The 24963-nt window shown below is 39.1% G+C and overlaps 1 protein-coding gene across 7 annotated transcripts in view; it reads right to left on the minus strand.

Annotated features, from left to right (window-relative positions):
- Positions 1 to 24963, minus strand: part of ARID1B (AT-rich interaction domain 1B) — a 445974-nt gene that overhangs the window by 289721 nt on the left and 131290 nt on the right. For all 7 annotated transcript variants that reach the window (XM_025202638.1, XM_014519339.2, XM_014519340.2 and 4 more), the window contains exon 4: positions 20252 to 20362. In XM_025202638.1, coding sequence (XP_025058423.1) covers positions 20252 to 20362 — 111 coding nt within the window. The remainder of the gene's footprint in view (positions 1 to 20251; positions 20363 to 24963) is intronic.

A 24963-nucleotide genomic window follows, 5' to 3' on the forward strand; every position in this document is an offset into this window, starting at 1 on the left:
TTGCTATCTAGGTGACTAGTTACTGATAAATACATAATTATCCATCTGTTAACCCCTTGCTGTCAAATAGGATATGCTGTATTTGCCTGGTATTACTGTTCTCCATTCATAAAGACACAAGAGGGATTTGTGTATTTAACTATCAAAAGTAGTAATAAGAGAATATGATTATCTTTATCTTGCCAAGGAAAAAAATGTTAAAGATGAAACTCACAGGGATTTTTGAGACCTTCAATTTCCACCATAAATGTAATAAGATGGGTGCTCAACCTCTGGCCTGAGGACCAAATGCAGCACACAGAGCCATCGCATCTGGCAAGCGTGACTCCCCACAAGTCTGGAAATTTGGCAGTGGGGGAGCGATGGCTAATAATATGGCCACCCTGCCCCCTTGCCAAATCCCCAACCACCACTCCTGGCATGGCCAGTCAAGAGCCAAGCTACGCCACAGTTCCCTGCAAGACTAGGCCATGGCCTCCCCTTCCCCCCACCCTGCTTCTGGGTCAGAGTTGGGCCACATTCCTTTTGCTTCCCGTGGGGCTGGTTAGTGCCTCGCTATTCCCCCTTCCCCAGGGCCAAGCTACACCCCCTTCTCTCTCTGCAGGGCAAGGTTGGGGCTTGGTCCCCCCTCCCCTGCCGCGAGCTGGGACACCCCTTCTTTTCCTCTCCATTGGGCTGGGTCAAGCTCCTTTCCCCTTCAGGACTGCATTGCAGCCAGCCTGTCCCTCCCCCAACCTCCCCCTGCATCCACATGGCCAGACGGTGCCTGCTGTGCCCACCAAGGTGCTGGCTCGGGAGGACTGGCTGGATCCAGCCCGTGGACAGACCAGGCACCACCAATTTGGCCTACAGGGCAAAAAGCAGCGCACCACTCTAATAAGACACTAGTGCATGATTTTATGCTAAGTATGTAATACAAACATATGTATAACTGAATTTGTTTTCTCAAATAAGAAATGAAATGTCTTGTGGGTGGATTTAAAACAAATATAAACACACTCACACAGACTTTATTGCTTGCTGCTGATGGTGACAAGAACATTTAAAAAAAATAGTTAAAAGTATGAAACAAAGTATTTTAACAGCCAACACAATTTATGTTAACAAGCACATCTGGAGCAATGCAGTGGAAAAGTGAACATAGTAAAAACAGTGCAGATCTTGAATTGAAATATTTAAACAAGAAGTTTTCCAAGGATCATGAGTTTAGATAATCTATTAGGAATCATTCTACCAATTCGTCTCCATACTATGAGATGGTTAGAGCAATGCCCGAAGGCTAATAAGTGTGATAACAGATACTGGAAATATACTGTTTATAAAGACAGCACTGGTTTCTATAACTATTTTTCCTAACCAGATTCAGGTACACATCTTCCCCAAAAATGAGACATCCAGACATACTAGATACAGTGGTTCTGGGTAGCAGTTTCCATGAGAAAATTAATGAAGAGTTAGAAGTTGGTAACTATTAGATTTTTATCTGTGTTGTTCACCTATTCCTAGAAACAGCATGTACCGTTCTAAATATAATGTGTTCTTCCTAGCTGCTGAGATGCCACCATTAGAGAAGAACAGCACTAGATGAGAAAGTGGAATAGGAGGATGACCCTGAGGATGGAACAAAGGAATTTAGGGGTCAGATCCAAAGCTCAAAGAAATTAATTGGGAATCTTTCCTCTGATTTCAATGAGGTTTGGATCAGGCCCTAAAGCAGGAAAAAGAAGGGATAGTAGGAAGTTTAGAAAAAGAATCAGTTCTGAAGGCTCATCTTTGCTGCACAATTAGCTCAACACAATTCGAGCTTTGTCTCAACCCATTACCTATGTAGACACAAAAATCTTTAGGTTGACTTCAGTGGTGCTTTAAGGCTCGCCATGGAGAAGACGTTAATAAGCAGTAAGGTAGAGTACGAGTTAACATTTCATTAGCTGTTCTGGACTAACTCTCTGTCTAGATGCCATTTATATATTGCGAGTGCTTCTATGCAAGTGAAAGTGAAGTAGGCACCCTTGCACTTCGTATACACAGGAAGTAGCCGCATAAATGGAGCTGGTAACAGAACACCATAAATTCACACCCTATCTTACTGCGTGCTAACCTTGCCATGTAGGCAAGCACTTCATGAATGCCTGAGATCAGCTGAGGAAGACTTAGGTAACAAAAAAATGAGGAGAGTACTTTGAAAAGGCTATTGAACACCAAAGGTTGCTGACATAGGGAAGTAAGCATTATTCTGATAAACTTCAATGTGTAAATAGTGAATGCTAACAGGTCTGTTTCAATTCCAGAGGCCTCTACAAAGAACAGGGCCAAATAAGTCATTTACATATTCATATTTTTAATATTTAGGACTTGTTTGCACTTTATGGTATTTTCTTTTATTGACAGCTGTCACTTTCAAATATATTCTTCCTAAATTGTAAAATCAATGATATAGCTGAAGTTGTGTGTTCCCAAAATTCATAAATTGCGACCTGATGTTCTTTGTTATGCTCAAACTTCCTTTTATACACGTGTGCGCGTACTGCTAGTATAATGCCAGTGTGATCCCTTTTGGTCCTCTTCTGTTGTTATTCTTTTAATGTTAAGAGATAACTATACTTTTAGCCTTGTGTGTACTAAGGAGCACCTGCAATTCCACCAATTTAGTCAGGAACCAGTATGGTGTAATTATGTTAAAACTTTAAATGAAATCAAGTAAGACCATGATTTGCACTAATGGAATTCACTCTTATTTTGAACATTTGTAAGGTTCACTGGTGCCAAATACAGCTTTCCTTCTTTTTACTCAAGTCTTGCACCAGTTTGTGGTTGGGCACTGATGGCTGAAATTTGGGGCAATTTCCCACTAAAGAAAAGGTGGCGGTGCTGTCAGAGCTAAGATTTTAGATGGCCTCACCATCTGGATTCTCTTCCTTCCCCCTAATGTCTCCTTATCTCCTTTTGCCTTATACTCTTTTCTTTTCATTCTAGGTAGGCAGCATCATAGAATAAAGTTGTCAAAAAGGAGCCAATATATAACTAGTCTCCCTGGGGAGGAAACACTACAAAACAGCAACTGTGACAAGTACATCAATTAATTGTGTCTATGCAAATTCATTTCCCCCTGCTTCACCCCAAACACTATCACATATTGTGCACTGCTATAGGCTAAAGCTATGTATGAAGTCTAAATTTTTTGGTCTCAACAGGCATAAACTGATCTGCCAAAAGTTTCATAAACTGAGGAACTAGCCCACAGACTTTAGAGATTAGGAAACCTAAAAACATAGGCTGCTTACAGATGTGGGGAAAAAAACAACAACTAGTACTTTACTTTCAGCTCAAGATGCTCCCATGCTAAGCACAGCGCATGACCAAAAGAGTAATTACTTTAGTTTAACTTGGCTCGCCCAACAGCTGTATAAATCAGGTGCTGCAGCAGGGGCTTTTTGGCACTTTAATGTAAAGCTGATTGAATTAGCCATTAGATAAAAGCACCAAAAAGCCTAGCTGAAGCGCCCAATCTATACAGGTGCTGGATAGCTGAGTCAAACTAATGCACTTCCTCTTCCAGTAAAGCACCATTTTGTTTTGCTTTTTTACGTCTGTCAGCAACCATAGTGATCTAGAGGAAGACTTCAGAAAGGAACAATTTTAAGTTGCTTAAAATTCTGAAAACACAGTTCTAAGTGCAATGAGTATCTAAATAATTAAAGTTTCTCCTCCTTATTGAAAGAGTCCATGTTTGAAAGTAATTTGTGTGAGTTTTAATGTTTGATTAAGGGTTTTAAACATTGTTTTAACTGGAAAACTAAATGCAATGTTAACTATGAACCCACTAGCTCATCTCCACAATATATCCATGTTAGAAGATCTAGGGCTAGACTTTTAAAAATCAGATATTACAAACACACAGTTCAAATATCATTTCAGAAACATGCAAAAATCCAATTGAAAGAACTAAGTGTTCTAAGCTGGGATATATTAATAAAAATTGGTGCAACTGGTTTTGCTTGGATCCAAGTAGAAATTTATTTGCCATGCAATGATTACTAATATTTATTTAGATTTCTAAAAATCCAGATATTAAAACATAGCAACTAAATAAACTTGCACAGATAAAGATACTGTGCAGTTTATACCAGGGGTGTCAAATTCATTTGGCCTCACAAGTTGGATGACCCATGAGCAGCAGTGTAAATCTCTGGCTGCTGGAGCCACAGCTGCTGTTTCAAAGTGGCTCTGGAACCTAGGGAGTTAACGCTGCTAAGGCTCACCCTCCTTTTCCCCTACCACCAGTATTGGGGTAAGAGGAGCGGGGGGGGGGGAAGGGGGGGGGGGGGGGGGGGAGAGGGGGGCAAGTGATGTTAACTCCCTGGCTTCTGGGAGCATGTCACAGGGGCTCTGGCAGCTGGTGTGACAAGACCTGTGGGCCAAACCTTGCTGATGAAGATGGGTGATCCATTCTATGAGAAGCCCTGCTGGCCAAATGATCTACCTCCACGGCCAGATCTGGCCCATGGCCCATATGTTTCACATCCCTTGTTTATACAATCACATGATACATTTCATTTTAAATTCTGAGAGGAACATACTGGTCCTATTTTAATGAATAAACTGACAAACACAGGCTGCAATTTTCATCTGACATACACTCAGAAGCAAGTTCTGGTTGAATAAGGCTGCTTGCATTAAAAAAAAAAATTAACCCCCCCAACCCCTCCCCCCCCCAGCACTTTACTTCAAATTCTGCACGCTTCTGGGCTGAGCCCAGCATATTCCCAAAAGAGGCAGTGCGTTAGTTGGACCTGGCTTGCCTGATGTCTGTATAGATTGGGTACCTTAGTAGGGCTTTTTTGGTGATTTTATCTAATAGCTGATTGAACAAACTTCAGCTAAAAACACCAAAAAAACCCACTGAAGCACCTAATCTATACAGACACTGTGAAACAAGGCTGAACTAGCACATGGCTTCTTTCAAGAAAGTGTGTTTTGGGTGTTTTTTTTTTAATGTCTGCAAGCAACCTAAGATATATAGTAGTATCTCTCAGAAGGTTTATTAATAGCATGTCTAATTTTTTTTCTCCAGAATTTTGATGAAGTGACAAGAATCCAGCTCAAACCCAGGAAATTCAGAGGTGAAGTTAACTTCTGGACTGTCCTTAATTAATGCATCCAAACCTGCAGTACGTGCAATGATTTCTCAAACATAGGGCACTGTTTGGAGTCTCCTGTACTATCTTGCACATAAAAGAATAGATGGAATTTCAACCCTCATCCTCCATTTACTATTTTTATAATTGGCTCCACTTTTAAATGAACTTGCATATACAGAGTCAGAACTTTCAAAAATGTGTTATGTCTTGAGTTCACCATTCTGGTGTCAGCATAACATGCTACCACAGAGGTAGTGGAGGGTGGAGGTGGACCTTGAGCACACATCCAAAGGCCTACAAATGCTACAGCAGTAGTTAATTCAAATGAGGGGGTGAAAAAGAGGTCTTGCAACCTTTTCCAACAGTCCTCTGCCAGTCAAAGAATTGTGCCAACTGTCCAGCTCTCTTGTTGAATAAAAAGACTTCCTGAGTCAGGCTATGCATTTTCTGCAAAAGTAAGCCCAACTGGCTTTACATGATCCTTATATCTGTCAAGTGGACACACTCACTTAGTATGGAGCAACAGATAGGTAAGGGGGGGGGGGGGGGGAACCACCCCAAAAACTTGAACCTTTTAATCTTCCTTCCAAATTTATCAGTCTGAGCAGAACCCAGGTAACCTAGGTGAAATTAATGTAGAAGTTTCAGTCCATTTCCCAGAAAGAAGCGTCTACCAAAAAAGTCACCACTTCAATCACCACTCTTGCCACAAACATCAGCAAAATGGTCAAGAAATGAGATGCACTTAAGAGCTAACTACCCTTTTCCACTAGACAACTAACTACCCTTTTCCTTCTAGGTCAGGGTTGAAGCATATGAGGGTTATATCTGAAGAGGCTTGGATCACTACTGCCAGCAGTGTTTGCTCTGCATATAAACTGAGGCTTTGAGTGTGTCAGTGAAGCACCTTTCAACAAGTACAACCAATTAAGAGCTAAAAAGGAGCAAATGAAAATTATGTTTTCTCTATAGGCTGTAAGTCTGCAGACAGAGGGCATTTATACACATACTTTTCTGTCCTGCAATGCGTCAGAGATCTGCTGCTTCCGAGCAGACCTGATTAATCGAGTCTGCGCCACATGCGAGATGAGGTGAACTGTGTTACGTGCAGTTGTATAAATGGCAAAATGTGGGTCACTGCACAGAAAATGGTGGCAGCGCGCTTTTGAACTAACGTACCTCCGATGCATTTTAGTTCAAAAGCGTTCTGACGCCATTTTCTCAGCACTGATGCGCATTTCGCTACTTATACAACTGAAAGCATTGCAGCGCCCAGCACTGCAGCACCTGCATGCGTAAAAATGCCTGGAGACTCTATACACACAACAGAAGGTGGGTGAATCAGTACACCAGTACTATAAGTACCCGTATGTGCTCAAACGCTTGCTTCCTAGTAGCCCACAGATAAACAAATTACCTTCTACAGAACACAGTGTAACAAAATATTCTGGTAATATTTATAACGTTTGTATCTATCTTTACCAACTTAAGTGGCTTCACCTGAGACGGACAGGGCTGGAAAGACAACTAAGTCAAGTGCTACCTCCCAAAGTCTTCTCACTCTTCTGCAATTCCCAACCTTTAACAATGAAGATTAGGGGCTGTAGTGGGGGGAGAGAGAAGCATGTTGACAAATCAAATGCCAATATGCAGGGGAAAGCGCATGGGTGAGAAACTGGATATAAAATGTGAAAACTTGGAGACAATATTCTATTTTGATTTGAACCCGAGGCAGCCCACTGAAATCCATGTGTGCTCAGCTCATAAATAGAGAGAAACAGACTCATTTGCATCACTGTGCAATGCTTCAAAAATTAAGTCTCTTTCAGTCATAAACTATTTAAAAATGTGAGCACTCTAAACTGTTCAAAGCTTCTTTCCAAGTTTCAAAAGGAAAGATCAAGGAGAGAAAGGGTTAAGTGCTGAAAATAAAAGAGCAACAGAGCAAATCTGACTGCATGTTTGAAAAAGCCTATAAAATGTTACAAGCAAAACAGGAAAGCTTGTGTTAATAATGCATAAACCAAAGGAGGAAAAAAAAGCTACCCGTTTAATGGAATAATGCTTTTATCCTTGCAGTTAAAATGAAATAAACCATGACTATTAATCTAGTAAGACCATGTAAAAAGGTAATTTTTAAACATTTACTAAAAGGGGGATAGTTCAGTAACCATTCGAAAAATCAAGGCCTTGTGTACAGCAGCGTTCAAACGCTAAATACCAATCTCCTCTCTGTGGAGGCCATTACCCACCCTGTCGCCATAGCAACGCTAACAGTGTGACTGACTTCAAAGACAAAGATGTAATTTCAGACTTCCAGCAGCCAGAGGGAGTGGTAAGAATATTCTACCCAGGCGGTGTCAGCTGATGATAAATTATAAAAATATCCAGGAAGGTTATGAGGTGGACTGTACCATGGTATTCATAATCCTGGGGGAAACTTTTGCATTAGTCAAACACACTTACAGAGACAGTAAAGGTAAGAAGTAAACAGGGAAAAAAATCTCAACGGAGTCTGATTAAAGACAAAAAAAAAAAAAAAAAAATTACAGAGCACAAAATTCTGCCTTCCTCTTATTTCACTCCCAGGCAAAAGTAAAAATAGCTTGGATCATCCTTCTTTTTTTCATTCAAATGAGACTGACTGCAGGATCTGCACAACCGTTCGAAGGGACTTGCTAAACCACCTCTGTAACTGTTACTTCTATATTGGTGTAATTTCAGCATTTGTCAAAAACTGTTTCAAGTATGATGCATTCAGCTAAGAAGCAAAATCCTTTTCTTCAGTTAACCCAAGGAAGCTATACCCCAGAGTTCAAGTCAACACACAGATTTTACTCTAACAATTTCAGTGTAATCTTATGTTTACAATGAAAAAAGATCCCCTCTCCCCCACCTTACATGAAGAGAACAGGAACACTTTGAGATCAATCCAGAGGAGAAAGCACTGAAAGGGGACTGATATTTAACTCGCTTTTAAATTCTGCCAATCTGTACATTTGGTCAGCAAATAATGATGAAAATATACAGCCGTACAGATTGGTTTCGGCTGCATTGTTTAATAAGAGCATATTGATGAGACAACAAAATAAAATACCCACTTAAAAGTCCATCAGTGGGGCTGGCTTGTAGTCTAGCAACAACTGCCAGGAAACCGCAAATCCAAGGTCAGGTTCATCCTTTGCATCTAATTCCCTGGGTCAGCAGGAGGCAGTGCAATTTTTTTCCTGGGCAGAAGGGAGTGCTTCAGCTTCACATCTCATTCAGAATAACACTCTTCCACCTGACCCAGGAGCAGCAGCAGCAGCAATTAGCTCCTGCAGATTGGTGTGGATCTAAAAGGGGGACACACTTTCTTTTAGTCAAGTAAAGTTGGGTCACCAATGTGGAGCCTTTCAGTTGAAGGGAAAATGAGGAAGATAGAAGGCAAATCTCAAAGAATGACCATCACAGTCCACTACTTTGATGTCTTACTTCTTTTGCCATATTAGTAATTTTAAAATGCATACACAACATAAATAGCAGTCAAGCTGAGCTATCTAAAGTCAAAAAGGGAAAATCTGGCCCTGACTGTAGAGTGATCTTATTTTTTCAGAAATGGGTATATGTTCTTTGCTTCCATTTGGACATCTACCAGAGGTGATCACAAGGAAACCTAGACTCCAGTATCACCATCAAAAAGGCACATTCTCATCTCAGTATATTACTATAGTGTCTAAAATTACTAAAAGCCCAAATCCGGTGAGAATAAAAATGTACTACTAGCACCTGGACACAGAAGCAGACACATACATCAGGTTCATTCCTTCTTTTCTAACTATTAAGTTTTAAATGTGCCCAGGGCATTTATATTTACCCACAATGGAAGTAATCACACACACACACACACACACACACCAAGCAATGCAGTTAAACCAGATGCACAGGGTCTCAGGTGCAGCATAAGATTGCACAAAGAGGGCCAAATTGTCAGCTGCTTTACAACTTTGTGTATTGTCATTTATACCTGGAGAACAGAGAGGGTGTAAAAACTGTTCTATATTGCCCACCATTTACAAGTATGAGCTAGATTTTTAAGGTTAAGAACATGTCAGTCTTGATCCAGAAAGGTATATAACACTGGATTTACCTTTGAGTCCATATAGGATTACTTGCATCTTAAATATAGATATTAGTGCTTTGCTAGAGCAGGTTTACAATGTTCATTTCCTTGCATGACTAAGCCATAATGGCTAGTCTACAGTGCAGTGGTGCTGAGCCCAGGAATGCTGCTGAGGCAAGCCCACTAGCATGCTCCTAACACATGCCAAATCCTGGAAATCAGACTATGTTGCAAGTTTAGAGTGGTCCTGAGTATGTAGCAAGACCATGACAAATCAAGCATCCATTAAAAGATGCAGAGAGAATCTAGTGCTCTTTTTATATCTCATTTTTAAGAAGGGAAGTTAATCGTATAGAGTTTATTAAAAATGTAACTGAATGACAGCCCCCCCCCCTTTCAGCTATTCACACCTTGTATTTCTTATGTATTACAGATTTGGGGTGGTGGTGGGGAAGAGTACGTCAGTTTAGAGCTCCTGTTATTACTCTGCAAACCAACACTTCCAGTGAATAAGCAACTGGCAATGATAATAAGATGTTCTTCCTCTGAGTGGCTAGCTGACTGTAACCCCTTTTGATTACATCTCCATGGCAATACAGGTCAGATGAGCAAAAATATTATACAGTAAGAGAAAATTTGTTTACTTACAAGTCAATAGGTTAAAACCTTTACCTTATTTTGGCCAATCTGATTTACGACCCCTATGAAAATAGGAGCAAAAACAGGAAGCGGAAATGAGCAGTTAAGATTCTCAGCTTTTCTGCCAGTTCCTCCTCCCACAGAAGCTGCAGCCAGATCAGTAAAAATACAGTAGAGGTTTAAAACATATATTTTCAATGTATTATAGTATTTCATATCTGACCTCTGTTTGTTTGCATACAGGACCAGAAACCTCACTGGCAGCCAGCAATTCACAGTAAGAACTCTTTTCTCTAGCATTTAAGCAGCTGGCTAAGCTGTGCAAGTACATTTTGGCAAAAATAGCTGAAGATATTTGGAGCCAAAAAGCTCCCATAGTTTGTCATACTTTAGAACTGGAGGGGGAAAAAGAAAGGTTTTCCAACCCTGATTTCCAGCAGGGCAAAACAGTTAGCCAGTCCTGCAGAGAGAATTAACACTCATTTAATAAACACAAATAGTGTGTTTGGATTCCTCCTCACTCCATGCAGTTTTTTAAAAAGAGTAACACAAAATTACACTGCCAGGTACAAATAAATAAATTATGCTGACTCTGGTGGAATCTGACTGAACTCACACATGTAGGACTTACTTTTGTTTAAACTAAACAACAAAACCACATGCTATATCCTTTAATCAATAAATCATCCCTATGGATGCTCCACAATTGCCCGGCAAACTAAACTGAATCTCTCTACCTTTCTTCTCATTTTTCATATATTTCCCTCAATGAACAGTATATACAAAATATGCATAAAGGATGGAGAAGGATGTTGCATGTAAAGTTCCATTGCTATTCTTAAAATATTGAAATAGCCTGCAAACTAAATATAGTGATTTCAGTTCTTTATATATAGAAGTAAAGAAATGAATGGGAAAAATTAGATTGCTTCAAAGGATTGCAAGAAAAAACTAACACCAAGGGGTCAATTTCCATACTAAAAGTTACAATCCATGAAAATCTAATTCCACTGGATTCATGTGAATATAGAATGTGTATCATTATACTTGAAACAACTTGTATGATAGTGCAAAATTATTCTAATCCTAACTATTTAATCTGACACGCTCAGGCCATTTTCAGTTCCTTACTTCCTGCAGTGCTTTTTTATAGCTATGTACCTGGCCTTACAGAACTCACGTTTTATTAGAAACAGATTACTTCACATCTTTTCCATTAATCTTTTGCAAGACTTAAACATATACAAAAATATTCTAGTCTCTTATTAGACTATATATGTAGTTCTCTATACCTGTTGTATAAACATAAAGAAAACAAATTACTGTTTCTTCATTGACCTGTTCACTGCGTGTACTTATGGGAACTTGCAGGTTATAGCTTTGTGTGTGTTAATGCATACAAATATGTATGCATACTCCACAAGTGTGTTTCATGTTACTTCTCTCTATAAAATCTTAACCTTTCATAAACCAGGGACAAGAAAGAATACCTTAAAAACCGTTTCTCTCATATAACTACAGATGTCAGAAAAAAAATGAAAACGTTACTCATCACATTGTTACATTTATAAAATCATGTGCTTAACAATTATATGAAATATACAATACACATTTTCCTGTGTTGAACCAATTATTCAAATATGCCTAGAAAATTCAGTTCTTGCTATTAATTTAGTACAATTCTCAACCCGGGTGTCAAGATGCCTAAAAGGGTCATTTGCAGTTGTCTGGATGGAAGGAAAAAGATCACAAACCTGCTTTCAGTTCCCTGTCTGCAGTCTTTTCCTGAAGTGGTGGTTTTACAACCCAAACTCAGACACTATTGTGTCCCTCCTCCCCACAATAAGTCACTGTGCCAATTCCAGCAGGACATCCTTTACTGAAGCTATGGGACTGACGATACTCTTGAAGCATCAGGAGAACTAGCACAAATTAGTTAAACTATTCTCAGTGGGCAATATATAAAGTGGTTTAATATATGACAAAGGTAAAGAATCCTTAATGTAGTATATGATCTCAAATCACTGGAATAAGGTAAATTATTCTGCAGTTCACAACATATGGTATGAGCACACTTCAGACTTATGCATCTGTGCTTATTTACACTTCTACATTGTATTTCCTTTTTACCAATATAGAAAATGAAAGGAAAGGTTGTTAAAAGTGAATCCAACAGATGTGACTCCAGTGAAGTGAGGAATCATTTCAGGAAATGCAGCAGTACAAAGGTATTAGACTTCAAAAAAATAAATCAGAGGGAAATTACAAAACCCAAGTCAAACAAAAGGAAGTCAATGGAACAGATCCCTTCCTTGATTGCAGTTCCCACATACTACTGCAAACCAAAAGGAACAAAATATAAATATTTATCACTTGAATTATGGTAGTGCCAAGAAGTCCCAATTATTACTGGTGCACAATTGTGTTAAGTGTTACACAAGCACAGGAGATGACTCAGTCCCTGGCCCTGATCATACAAGTATTTATATGCATAATATTGAATTTAACAGCAATCGGCATGTGTGTTTCACGATCAAGGCCTACTGTGTCAAACACATCCAGCCCCATGAATCAGAAAAGGGTTGCCAGGCAAATCTGTGGGCCAAATTGTGACTGAACCCCTGTACCATGTCTGCATCTGGCACAGGGACCAGCCTGCATACCCCATATAGCGTGCACCAGCCCCGCTCTGGGACTTGCACTGCATGCAGTGCACAGGCTGGACCACGCACTATTGCAGGGAGTGGGTGCTGGGTGTGGGCTGCACCCTGCCAGACTGGCCCTGCCCTGTGCACTAACTTTGGGACCAACCCAGAAGGGGCCCCAGGCTGTTCATGTATGCAGTACCAGGTCTAGCCCCCATGCCACACATAGCGCATATCTCATGCTGGTACTACATGCACAGTGAGCCCCAGGGCGCTGCCGGCCCTGCATGCTAGTTCCAGTGCAACCTGATCTAGATGAGCCCCAGAGCCAGTCCCGCATTAGCACCTCACGCAGTGTGCACTGTGGACCAACCCCCCAGTCTGCATGTGGTGCATGGGGTCCGAGACCCCAGATCCAGTTTGTAGGCTATATGTTTGACACTCCTCGTCCAAGACATTTTTAAAAGAAAATCATCATCAGAGCACCAGAAGTCAACAAAATTCTTAAGGAATCCACTGTTCAACTGATGCTGTGGATCAAAATGACCTGCTGTGTTTTGCCAGGGCTCTGAAGCTGAGGTCATCTTTTAAAATGGTTGGCAAACACTGGCAAAGGAGTTTTTCCATAAAAGAAGTTCTCTTACAAGGAATAGTTGTGGTACAAATAAAAGAAAGAAAAGCTTTTTACAGTGTCTCAGGTATTTCCTGAAATAATAGTCCAGTGAGTAATATCCTTTTGTTTTGTTTTCAATGTGGTGATCCAAATGTGCCACACGGGAACCAAAAAAGGCTACACCATGGTAAAAATACATTAAGTAACAACATTTAAAATACACTACACACTCAAAACTTACAAATAACCAAACAGACATGAAACGCATGCATGTGTGTATATGCATACACGTACAGTGGTCAAAGTGGTCAGAAATAGAATCCTAGGCCATTTATACATATACATTTTGTTCCGCAATGCGTCAGAGATCTGCTGCTTTGGCACAGACTCGATTAATCGGAGCAGACTCTGCTCTGCGCAAAAGCTCAGGCAAACGGCACTACGCCATATGCAATTGTATAAGCAACCAAATGTGTAGCAGCATGCAGTAAATGGCAACAGCGCACTTTTGAATGAAAGTACCTCTGATGTGTTTTAATTCAAAAGCACGCCGCCGTCATTTTCTCAGCACTGACGTGCATTTTGCTGCTTATACAACTGCAAGTGTTGCAGTGCTGGGTGCTTTTCAAAGCCTTGTGCTGCAGTGCTTGCATGTGTAAAAATGCCCCTAAAGTTAGGTCCCTTTAGTCCAGATTTAAGACATCTTGGTGTCTTGATACATGAACAGCTGAGTACATACAGGCACTGAGTTTGATGGTAACTGGTGGGTGCTCAGCACCTTCAAAAATTGTTAGGCTTCCATTTTAACAGTGTTTGCTGAAGTGTGCAAAAGCTACTGTTGCATTACCTACTGAGTTCTAATCAGGTCATGATGCAGATTTCCCCTTAGGCCTGACCAAAACATTTTACTTTTCTGTGTGTAATTTCACGCAAGTGTTAGCTGGGAATAACAATTTACCTACCATACAGTCGTGTGGTGGGGCTATTTTTAAAAATGCTTTGAAAATGTAACGTACTACCAAGTATTACCACATTTACTCCCATCACGTTCATCTTTTCCCCAAAAATTAGCTCTCCAAAATTGGTGTGTGTATCTTAAGTGGGAAAGCTGATTTTTCTTTGCTGGAACAGTAGCTACAGAAGAACAGAAACAAGGATATACTGCTGCAAAATGGCTGCTGAGCTTCCTCTGCCAGCCTCAGGGTGGGAGGGGGACAGAGTTCACCCTTAGGCATCAGAGCTGGTGTTAACCCTCTCACTGCGCTCAGGGTCCTGTGCAGTCAGCATTCAGCCATGACTAGAGAAAAAAAAAGTTTTAATTCTGTCCTCTCAAAACAAAGTGTATGCCTTATTTGTGAGTATGTGTTATATGACAAAATAGTACTTTATGTTGCTCCAGTACTAAAAAATATTCTCCATAGTTGTATGGCAAACTTAAACAAACATGTTCAGTCCATGGACTAAAAGCAAGCATCCCTGAAAAACATGAAAAACAAATGAATTGCTCATAAGAGAACATGGAAGTGAAGAGAGCCTATCTCTGCTTTTTTAGAATTATAATTATTTATTAACACAAATACTTATTGAAAGAATAAATGTTCTGGTTTTGATAAGTGAAACTCACTCCTACACACGGAGCACTTGCAGGACTGCATACACACAACTTATCTATTTATGTCCTATAGAGAAGCTTAAAATGAATTTACAAGTGGGCTCTCAGCACAGGAATTAATTTTACCATGAAGTAAAACCTGGCTCCACTGTAGTCCCTGGTAAAATCTTTGATTTCAATGGGCAAGGATTTCAGCTGATATCATTAAACAGACAAGCACATACAAGGTACAAGGAAATAAATTTATCCTTTCGAATATCCCATCCTCACTTTCCATGGAGCTGTGCCTACCCACAACAGAGCTCAATTTGGTGAGAGTCCTGACTGATGCAGGTATGCAAACATAAGAATGTATGTATACACAATCCACACTACAATCAACACCTACATAAAAAGATAAAAGAGTGGACAACATTTATGTCCATCTATAGGCATGTGTGCATGCAAATATGCCCTAGCTACAGTTTTAGTTCATGAAAGGGTAGAGGAGGAAGAGGAAAAATAAGACATTAACTTCAATCAGGAAGTAAAATGACTTAGAAGATAGCAACTTCAAACTTTTCCTTTCCAACCTGATGCACAATGGCTAAGAAAAGCATTTGAGAAAGCTTAGTCACTTTGTAGCTCAAAGCTTTTTTCCCTTTATTCCAGGCTTAAACAAAGTTCAGTGGGGCATCAAACTGCCTCAGTTTTAAATTACAGTCTGTACTTTAAAATAGAATGCATGCACGACATGTTCCTGAAGCTAGAGGGTGGGAGTGTTATTCACTGAAAATTGAAGGCTTGTTGAGTCAATAATCTTCTTTCACAGAGTAACAATTTTCAGCTAAAATTTCTTGACCCAAACAAAGGAAAACAAGATCATTCAGTAATTTTACAACGTTGCAGGAGAAAGAAAAGGAAAGAAGAAAGAAAGACATCACTTTCAGACCACACTGTGTAAAAACAAAGGAAAATTTAATTCACAAGTATTACATGATCCCCCCTCCCCCTTTCTTGGATTTAGCATATTCCCAAATAGTTATTTTCAGCTCAGGAGATGAATAAACATACATAACCAAAGGCTACAATTGCTGCCATGCACTATCCATGTATTTACCAACTACAGGCTACATTTACCTTCCATTACCAAGAACCAGTTTACTGACCTTTTGTCAAATCAGCAACAACATTCCAGGTTTTCTTGAACAGCACTTGAATTTTTATTAGATTTTTTGATTTGTTTACACTTGCAAGGTATCCAACTGAACTACAAAACAATAGGGCCTTATTCCTTACTGCTGAGTTTCTTTTTTTCCCCCTCTATGTTTGTAGCCTCGCTACCTTACTTAATATTTATTTATTTTATGGTAGCATTCAGAGGCCCACAACTGGGTCAGGGCCCACAGCACTAAACCCTGTATATAGACAAGATGTCCACCACCAAAAAAACTTACCATCTGAAAACAGGAGAAGAAGCTCATTTCTCTCTCCTTGACTTGAATAAATGTTTCTAAAATTACGTTAGGCTAGACCATACAGATAATTCCTTACGCTTAAGTCACTGTCAGCATTTGTTCAGGAGGATCTGCTTATAAAAATGAATTTCTGTGATTGTTCATAATGCTAGCATAGCTAAGACATCTCATAGCCACTACCTATCATTCCCACCATCATTTTCTTAGTAGATACAACATTCATCCATGGATTAAAATCAACTGAATGAAAAAAAAGTATGGAGATCCATTCACAATATTTTCTAGGCAGAGGATCTCAAAAATCTTGTTTTCCTAGTAAACATGTCTTCTGTAAACATCTGAGCAACCAAACTTAAACAGGACATAAACAGAGTATTGCACAAAGTACAGAGAACATGCCAATTTCTCATAGAAATGAGAAACATATATAGCAAAGACCTGGTAAATAGATAAGATTATAAAATTAATCTGGAAACAGAAAATGTAGAGGTCACATAACACAGTACAGCACTGATTCCAGCAAGTGCCAGAAGTAATGTCTCCCCACTCACTCCAGAGGATGCATCCAATATTAAGTTGATATTACATCTGATCTTAGCTAAAAGTTAAAGAAAGGTGTATAAGAATAGGCTTAGGGTTCACTGAGCTTGGGAATGAACTGTGAAGTAACCCTTTCAGTTTGCTCAATGGGTTTAAAATACAGAACAAGAAACTTCTGGCAAATATAGGAAAAAACAACATTCTAAGGGTAAATTTGAGTGAGTGCCACTTGACCGTCTGCCTCAGCCAAGCAAGAGGGAAACTGAGCAAAATAGGGCCTCATTCAAAAATATGATGCTCATTTGGAAAGAGCTTTTCTTAGATGCAGATTAAAAGCTAAATAAATAAATAAATAAATACACTCCACTTCTTTTCAACCTGGCAATCCAATGAGCTGTGGAAATTTATGACATGACAGAGATAAAAAGTAGACATTATTTTTCACCTACACACAATCTATAGCCAATCGAGGATCCTTTCCTGAAACAACCAGCTTGTGGATATTTTATTAAGAGGTCCTATCTCCAAAGCCATTTTGCCTTTCCAAGGATGGCAGTACCGTGTATTTTTGCCATTTTTCTTGCCTCCAAAGTAATCTGCTCAGAAGTAGCTGTTCTTCATATATTTTCATCTAGGCTTCTCCCCACTTCCTTTCTCTCCCCCTAACAGGGAATATTTTCCCTATTTATTACTTCCTTTCCTTCACAGAAAACCAAACACCGAGGTTCTCTCAAAAGCCTGATATTTCCTTCTAATTGCGACCCAAACAAAAGTGCTATGAGCACTATTCTTTGTAACATTTCATTTGGACTTAGCGACTCCCACATGGTCAAACCCCCCAGGTCAAACTATGCAGATATCTGAGCATTTAGAAGGAAAGAGAACACTGTATAGGATCTGACAGGCCATTAGAAGCAGCTAATAAAACTATATTTTGTTTGTAGCGATTTGTTACCAACCCACATTACAAATTTGCCTGCTTTGAACTTTACGGGAACATTCATGCCAGGACTTTTATATACAATGTGCGAAGGAAATGGAACGACTATTGAACTGTTTAGCTCTGCTTACCGTGACACAAAGTTGCCAGAAAATCTTCCCAAAAGGATGACACAAATCAGCTTTCAGTGCTGTAGAAGGTGGTTAAGTCGTATTGAAACCCATGAAGTGGGTAGGTTTGGGTTTTTGTTTTTTAAATCAGCACCAGAAAGATCATCCAACATTTATTCCTAAATTTCTTTGGTTTTAGATACGCATGTAAGTTTGCCATACAAAATTCAGAGATGTTATGACTTCCCTTTTTTAAACATTTTCTGAATTAAAAAAGCAACACAAAAGATATTTCACCCCATATTAGTTTGGGCAATTCTCTTTTTCAACCTTTCAAAATGGTAATTTTTTTTGAGTGGATGAACCTGCTTTCTGCTTTTTGGGGAGGGACGGGGAGGGCAGGTCTATTTTTTTTTTTAATCTAAATTTTTCAAAGATGAACTCAACAAATAACGATATTTACATGCTAATTCACAAATTAAGGTATGTGGCCAAATATTCTGAAATTCACTATTAATGCTATCAACCCATGGTTAGAATAATAAATATACCAAACACTCAGTGATACATATACCCAATATTTTCCTCAGATACCATGGTGAAAGGGGTAGACAAAGGTTACTCAGATGCTGAAATTTTAAACAGTTTATATAATGCATATCACATTCAACAAATCTGCAATGAAATTATTAGATCAATGCATAGCAAGTAACTCTAAACGGCCAATATTTGGGTATGTAGAGGTAAAAAAAAAAACCCTGCCCACAGTTTAACAGCTACTAAAAAGTTATGTTTACATCCACATTAACTGTTATTTATATAACTGGTGGTCAATATCCATTTCATTGCTTCCTCTCCATATCCCCAAAAAGCATACATAAAATTTAAACCAGATGTGAAATAAATATATATTGCCAGTCACTGTCCTAGGTTTTAAAAATAAAACTTTTAAAAGGCTGTAAGAAAAAAAGACTGATAACACAAAGCCTACTCCAAACCATTTCTGAATATTACAGCCATGAAGGTGATCAGAATTGCAGAAAAACCTAGAGAGAAAGAGAGGCTGAGTTTGATCTATCTATCAAGTCATGTTGTCACAACATGAAACAATTTTATATTAACTTTCTATTTCTGAATATTTGATTGACTGGGTATGAACTGCTCCTCTACTTTTAGGAGTTGATGGCAGTGTCATGTGTCATTGGAAAAAATGCAGTAAGTTCTTAGATTTCACATATAAACTTCAGTTTCTCAAAAAGTTAAGCATACTTAATTAAGATACCTGCTCTTCCAAAGCATCCCTCTACTAATTTAAAATGATTATGTGCCCACTGAACTGCATGAACTGTCTTGGAAACAATTCTGTGCAACACTGTTCAGAGCCACAAATCACTTAGTTTAATCAATTTGCCTTTTTTAACCTGAAAATATTCACCTAGTTTAAATCTGTATGGGCACATTAAGCTGATTTACTTGTTATGAAACAACCAGATGTAAATGGGACAAGGCCAAAACATACTTTGTACCTTACACTTAGCAATTGGCTAAAGACCTCCAAAGAACAAACAGCTATGATAATTCTGCTAAGCACATTAATTTTTGGCACCTTTTTTTCCCCCCAGGTATACATACAGATAATAAAGCTAGCCAAGATTCAGCACAATCTAACCAAAATGCTCAAATGATAACCAGCCCTATACCAGGTACTAGCTATCATTCCAGCAACTATCTTTGTAGATTGTACTAACCAAATAGATTTTAACTTGTCAAAGACTATATCAAGTACTTTTCCAGATGTGTTTTAACTACACTGACAACAAACACATTGTGTTTGAGGTCTGAAAGTAGTAAATCATGGTGGCAATGGTTTCCTCACTGCTGCCAAAATATCACTGAAATAATGCTAGTTCACAATCAAAACATGTTGTGGGCAAGAAGCACTTACAGATGAAGGCAGACATTAAAAAGACCCTGAATAAGACTCATTTGAACAAATGCAAAATTCAGAAAGTTAAACATCTATTCTCTCCCCTCTACACATGCATGCACATGCACAATTCCTCACAGTTGCGTACTCAAATCCGTGTACAAATTAGTAAACTCTGCACTCTGGATTGCTTGTCAGCTATTAAGCACAATAATACTCAACTCTGAATCATACGGTAACAAAAAATCATTATACTTTAAAGGGCAAAGTATGTAGTAACCACTAACCAAAGTCTTACCAACTGAAATATTTAAGACTTCCTTTGAAGGAATGCCCCAGACAACATATCAATCACTCATCACCCGCTCTTCTCAACAGAGAGAACCAATTGTAAAACCAATTATAAATCTGTCAATTTGCATTCCCAAAATCTCACCTGCTTATTATAATATCAGAAAGGTCTTTATAAAATACTTTCATTTTAAAATGTACTGCTTCTCTATAGCAATTACGTTAGTTTCTTACTGGCAAGCTTGATGGTCTTTCTTGTTGTATGAGGTTTAGATCTTCATGGTTGGGCTTTCCTGGGGCAATAGGGGGTTGGGATCGGGTTCCATAGCCTTCCTGAGACATGTCCTGCAAAAACAAAAGTATAAACACCATGTGGTTATTCACATGCCACCCTAGTCAATTAAATCCATGGAAAGACAGAATAGATAAGTAACAACTGACTACTGGTCTATGGGATTTTTAGAAGACAGATCTCATTTCTTGATGACAACAATAAACCATCCACGTGTCATTTATCCCTTAAAGCTTTATAAAGAAATCAGTGGCAGTTACATTTACCATAAACAGGCAGAGAATTGTGTGCCTACCTGTGTTCCAATACCACAAGTTAAAACAATTAAGTAAAAATATTTTTTTCAGGATATATAGAAATTAAAACATTTGACAGATGCTTAGACACCACAGCAAGTCTTGTAGCAATAATGAATCAGAAGGAAGATTCTAAAACGCTGGATTTGAGAATCCACTGTAATAATTCTCTTATATCAAACTCCGATAATGTTTCTTATTTCCCCACCCACCATCAATACTCCCAACACAGCTTTCCAACACAAACTATTAAACCATAGTTGCAGAGTGCTTTGACTATGTGAAACGTATGACCTAAACTTTCACAAAAGTAGTATACTTGTTCCAAAGTGGCTCCCACATCTGTTTAAGCATTTAGTGAAAGTCAAGAAGCCTTTCTCACTGTATGGAAGTCTGAGCAGTGTTATGTAACAGCCTAGGATCACACACCTCACATAAAAACAAAACCTGCTTACACTTAACAGATACTTCCCTATTGAAAAAACTCTTAGCTACTATACTTCATGCTACTAAGTTCCACATAAAATCAAGGAGACTGACAGGATGTTAAATACCTATCTGCACATGTTTAACACTCAGCTTTCCTTGGCATGGCAAGCTGAAGAACCAGTTTCTGATTGTAGAAGAGAAAAATATATCACACCTGAAAGTGTCTGGATTCCCCCCCCACCCATTTTGGGTTTTTTTCCAAGCTACAGAACACATTGCTGGCTTAATTTGGTTCATTCCTCCTCTCCATCCTCTAGTTTTGATAAACAACTGAAAGAAAACAATTATTTAAAAAAAGAAAAAAGACAGCAGCTTTGGCTTTAATGTGTACAAGAAAGCTTTACTTCATCACCACGCCGCCCCCCCGAAAATTATACTACTGCTACTTTTTATAAAATACTGTTCATGCAGGCAAGACCTTCTGATGCCATAGCTGCTATCGCCAGCATCCTGACTTTACAAACTAGCTGGCTAGAAGAGCAGCAGTTTTCAGTCTTTGTTTTAATGGCACTGCAATGGAGTTAGTTAGTTGTGTTAGTTTGAAGCAGGACAGGTACATTGAAACCTATACGCTAACTAAAGTATGTGAGAGTGCATGTGCGCGTGTGTAATCACACCACTCTCGTTAATCTATAAGGTGCAAAACTATCTACCTTGCCTTTTACATTAATGGCACTGACAGAAAAGTCAGTTAAAAACCATGCCAGCCATTTCCATGTTTTTGTACATCACTGCAAAGATGTTAAAGGGAGGGGAGAGGGGGAAGAGAAGGTTCAAAGAAAATTCAACAAGGTTAAAGAAAACAAAGGCTAGCAAAACTGATAGCGTGTAAAGCAGTAAGCTGGCCTATCTGTAAGCATGTGCCAAGTAAAACCAAAAGAAACTTAAAAGGCCAGCATTTCAATCTGGTTACCAGCAGAGGGTAACAATTAGGCTTAAGGGTGACAAAGGCTGATGACTGAATGATTATTATCCACCATGGCCCCCCCCCTTCCTTTTCCACCTCCCAGATTTCCACTTGTCACACAGCTCTCCTGCTGTGTAGACCAGCAGGTTCCTGTGGATTAACAGTGAGGTTTAAAATCAACAAATGGCACAAGGCCTCCATTCAGCAGCCTTCACCCTGTAACAAAAGAGCATAAAGGTGCAGGACAGCTTCACAATAGGCAAACAAATGAGCAAACCTCTGCTTTCCTTTTTATTTAAACACACACACACACACACACACACACACACACACACACACGCACTATTTGTTGTCATTGCACAGCCGTCTATAATAAACCCAGGTTAGAAAACAGTAGCAATACTGGATTTCCACTGTGAATTCAGCGCTCTATTCCCTTTTCATTTTCCCGTTAGAGCTAACAAACAAGAACCTTTTTTTTTTTCTTCTTTTAAATCTCCCTGGTGGCAAGGAAGATAAATGGGATATTCAATTTAGGAGACATCATCTCAGAAACAAAGTTATTCTTCATTCCAAACAGACACTGCAGCATTAGGACAATTTTCCTGGGAAATGAAACATGTTTTATGTTTTGAAAAATCAAATAAGAGTTATTAACTCTTTATAAAGTACTATCTATGCCTGTTCCAACATGTTTCCTAGGTTTATTTGAAAGATCATTTCCTACTGAAATTTTGTGGAAGGGAAGCAACATGTGCTTTCACAGGAACACAGAAAGCTCAACTGAACTGGTTCTTGTTTGGTCAGTAAGCGACTATCTAGAGGGCTGCCTTCCATACATTGAAGAGCAGATGAAAGACTTTGAACTGAAAACAGCTTGCAGTTTTAAAATACGCTATTTAGACACATTATTTTAAGTATGACAGCAGGGTTTCCTATGACGAACCACCACTAGTGCTCTTCTATTCTGATCTTGGAGAGCTCAAATCTAGATTGAGAGGATATATTAGCAGACAGATATGGAAATGGATATTGAAGACATCTGTGCCAATTAGGCAGTGGACACCTGTGCACTCCAAAGAGGGACCGAGACCACCTACTCATTTAAATGCATACCACTGACAATTTGGGAAGCCACAATCTAGATGTGGAAGACACTATGATGGAGACTAACTTTGTGAAAATTATCTGTTTTATAAAGCTGTAACTGGAAATCTAGAGAAATAATTCAATGTACAAATTTGTGTTGGCTTTATAATCAAAGGAAAGAGCTCAATTTCATTCACTCTCTGAAAAACAGGAGGAGTGAAATCACTGTTGCTTCTTAGAAGAGACCTTGGGCAGTTACAAAATATTTTGAATGCACAGAATATAAAAAACAGCTAAAGCAGACACTGGCAGAATTAAGAGATGTGATAAAAAGGACATATCTGAATAGGATATTATGTCACTAGAAATGCACACAAGTGGAGTTTTCACTTTCGGTTTTGAGGCTGCAATACTCTATTTAGGATTCCTCATGTTGTTTTTTCAATCACAAAACTGTAACCACCAATGACATCCATTTTCTAAACAAAGCTTATGATTTTTGTGAATTACAGAAAAAAAATTCCCATTGAAGGAGAGTATGTGCACGCCAAAGAGAGGAGGAATGCCTTTTTTTTTTTTTTTAAATAGTTGGCTAGAAGTTTCCACTTGCTCAGACCTACCTAAGCCTGGCACAAACCCAAATGTACTATGGCTGTTATAAGACAAACTACTGGCAAATCCAAACATATCTAAGAGTAGGGTTTCCTGATAAGACTTGAGGAAAAGAAGTGGGATACGCCTTCAAAAAAAGAATAATATCAGTATATGATTAATTATACTATTTTTTCATGGTTAATTACATCATAATATCAATATTATTAGTGATTATGATGATAATAAGATGTATATCCCACTATCAGAAGAGTGGCTTACAATAAACAACCAACAGACAGGATTCCTCAAACAAGATTCCAAGGACTCCAAGCCCTCCTTCCCCACCCAAACCCCCCAACATAAGAAAAACCATATGTCCCAAAAGCAGCTGAACTTCAGATTTCTTAAAATACACAAATTTTTTGGTTGCATCTTTTTTAATTGGCAAGGTGAACAGTATGTAAGAAACATCAAAGATGACATATGCTGTAAAAGGTAGATAAACAGCTTAAACATACACATTTGAACAGGGACTCAGAACGCAGTTTATACACATCAGTATTAAATTTAAATAGCAATGGTAGCAAACTGCATGTTACCCACACAATCGGGTATGGTTGTTTACTGAGGTGGCCATTTCCCTCAACAAACATCTACCTGTTAAACTTGTTCAAAGAAATTGTTTATTCCACCGTGCAAAGTAAGTCATTTATGTACCCTGAGGACTATGGATGTTTGGGAGACTGCATGTACATGAGATAGACACTCTTGCTGCAGCTGTTCTGTAATTCTTTATCATTTAATGAGATATATTATATTTTCCTTGTCTAAAAGACTCTGTTGCATAACAAACCAGCATGAAAGTTTGCTTAGTCAACTGCAATGGAACCATTTCAGAGGCCAGCAGAGAGATGGGTAAGAAAGAAGCCTTTATGCACACAGGGTTAAAAAAGTGAAAGCATAGCACTGATTAACTGGACCTAGCTAAAAGATGTTAGGGGTGCACCGAAAGAGATTTTGGGGACTGATACTAATAGCTGATTTTTCAGAAGGCGTATCGGCTGATACCAATCCGATTTCCGATACAGCAGCTGGTAAGTCTGTTGTAGTGAAAGGGGAGGGGGAAGGAAAGGAGCATGGGGGGGCAGATCAACACCCCCCAGTGAGGAAGGAGCCGGGCTGGGGCTGGCACAGGACTGAGTGGGGCTCTGCGCAGCCGGGGTGGGGCGGACGCAGGACAGAACTGTGGCTCATGTGGGGGACAAGGGGAGGAGGGCAG

The sequence above is a fragment of the Alligator sinensis genome, unplaced genomic scaffold (assembly GCF_000455745.1).
Source record: "Alligator sinensis unplaced genomic scaffold, ASM45574v1 scaffold331_1, whole genome shotgun sequence".
Lineage (NCBI taxonomy): Eukaryota > Metazoa > Chordata > Crocodylia > Alligatoridae > Alligator > Alligator sinensis.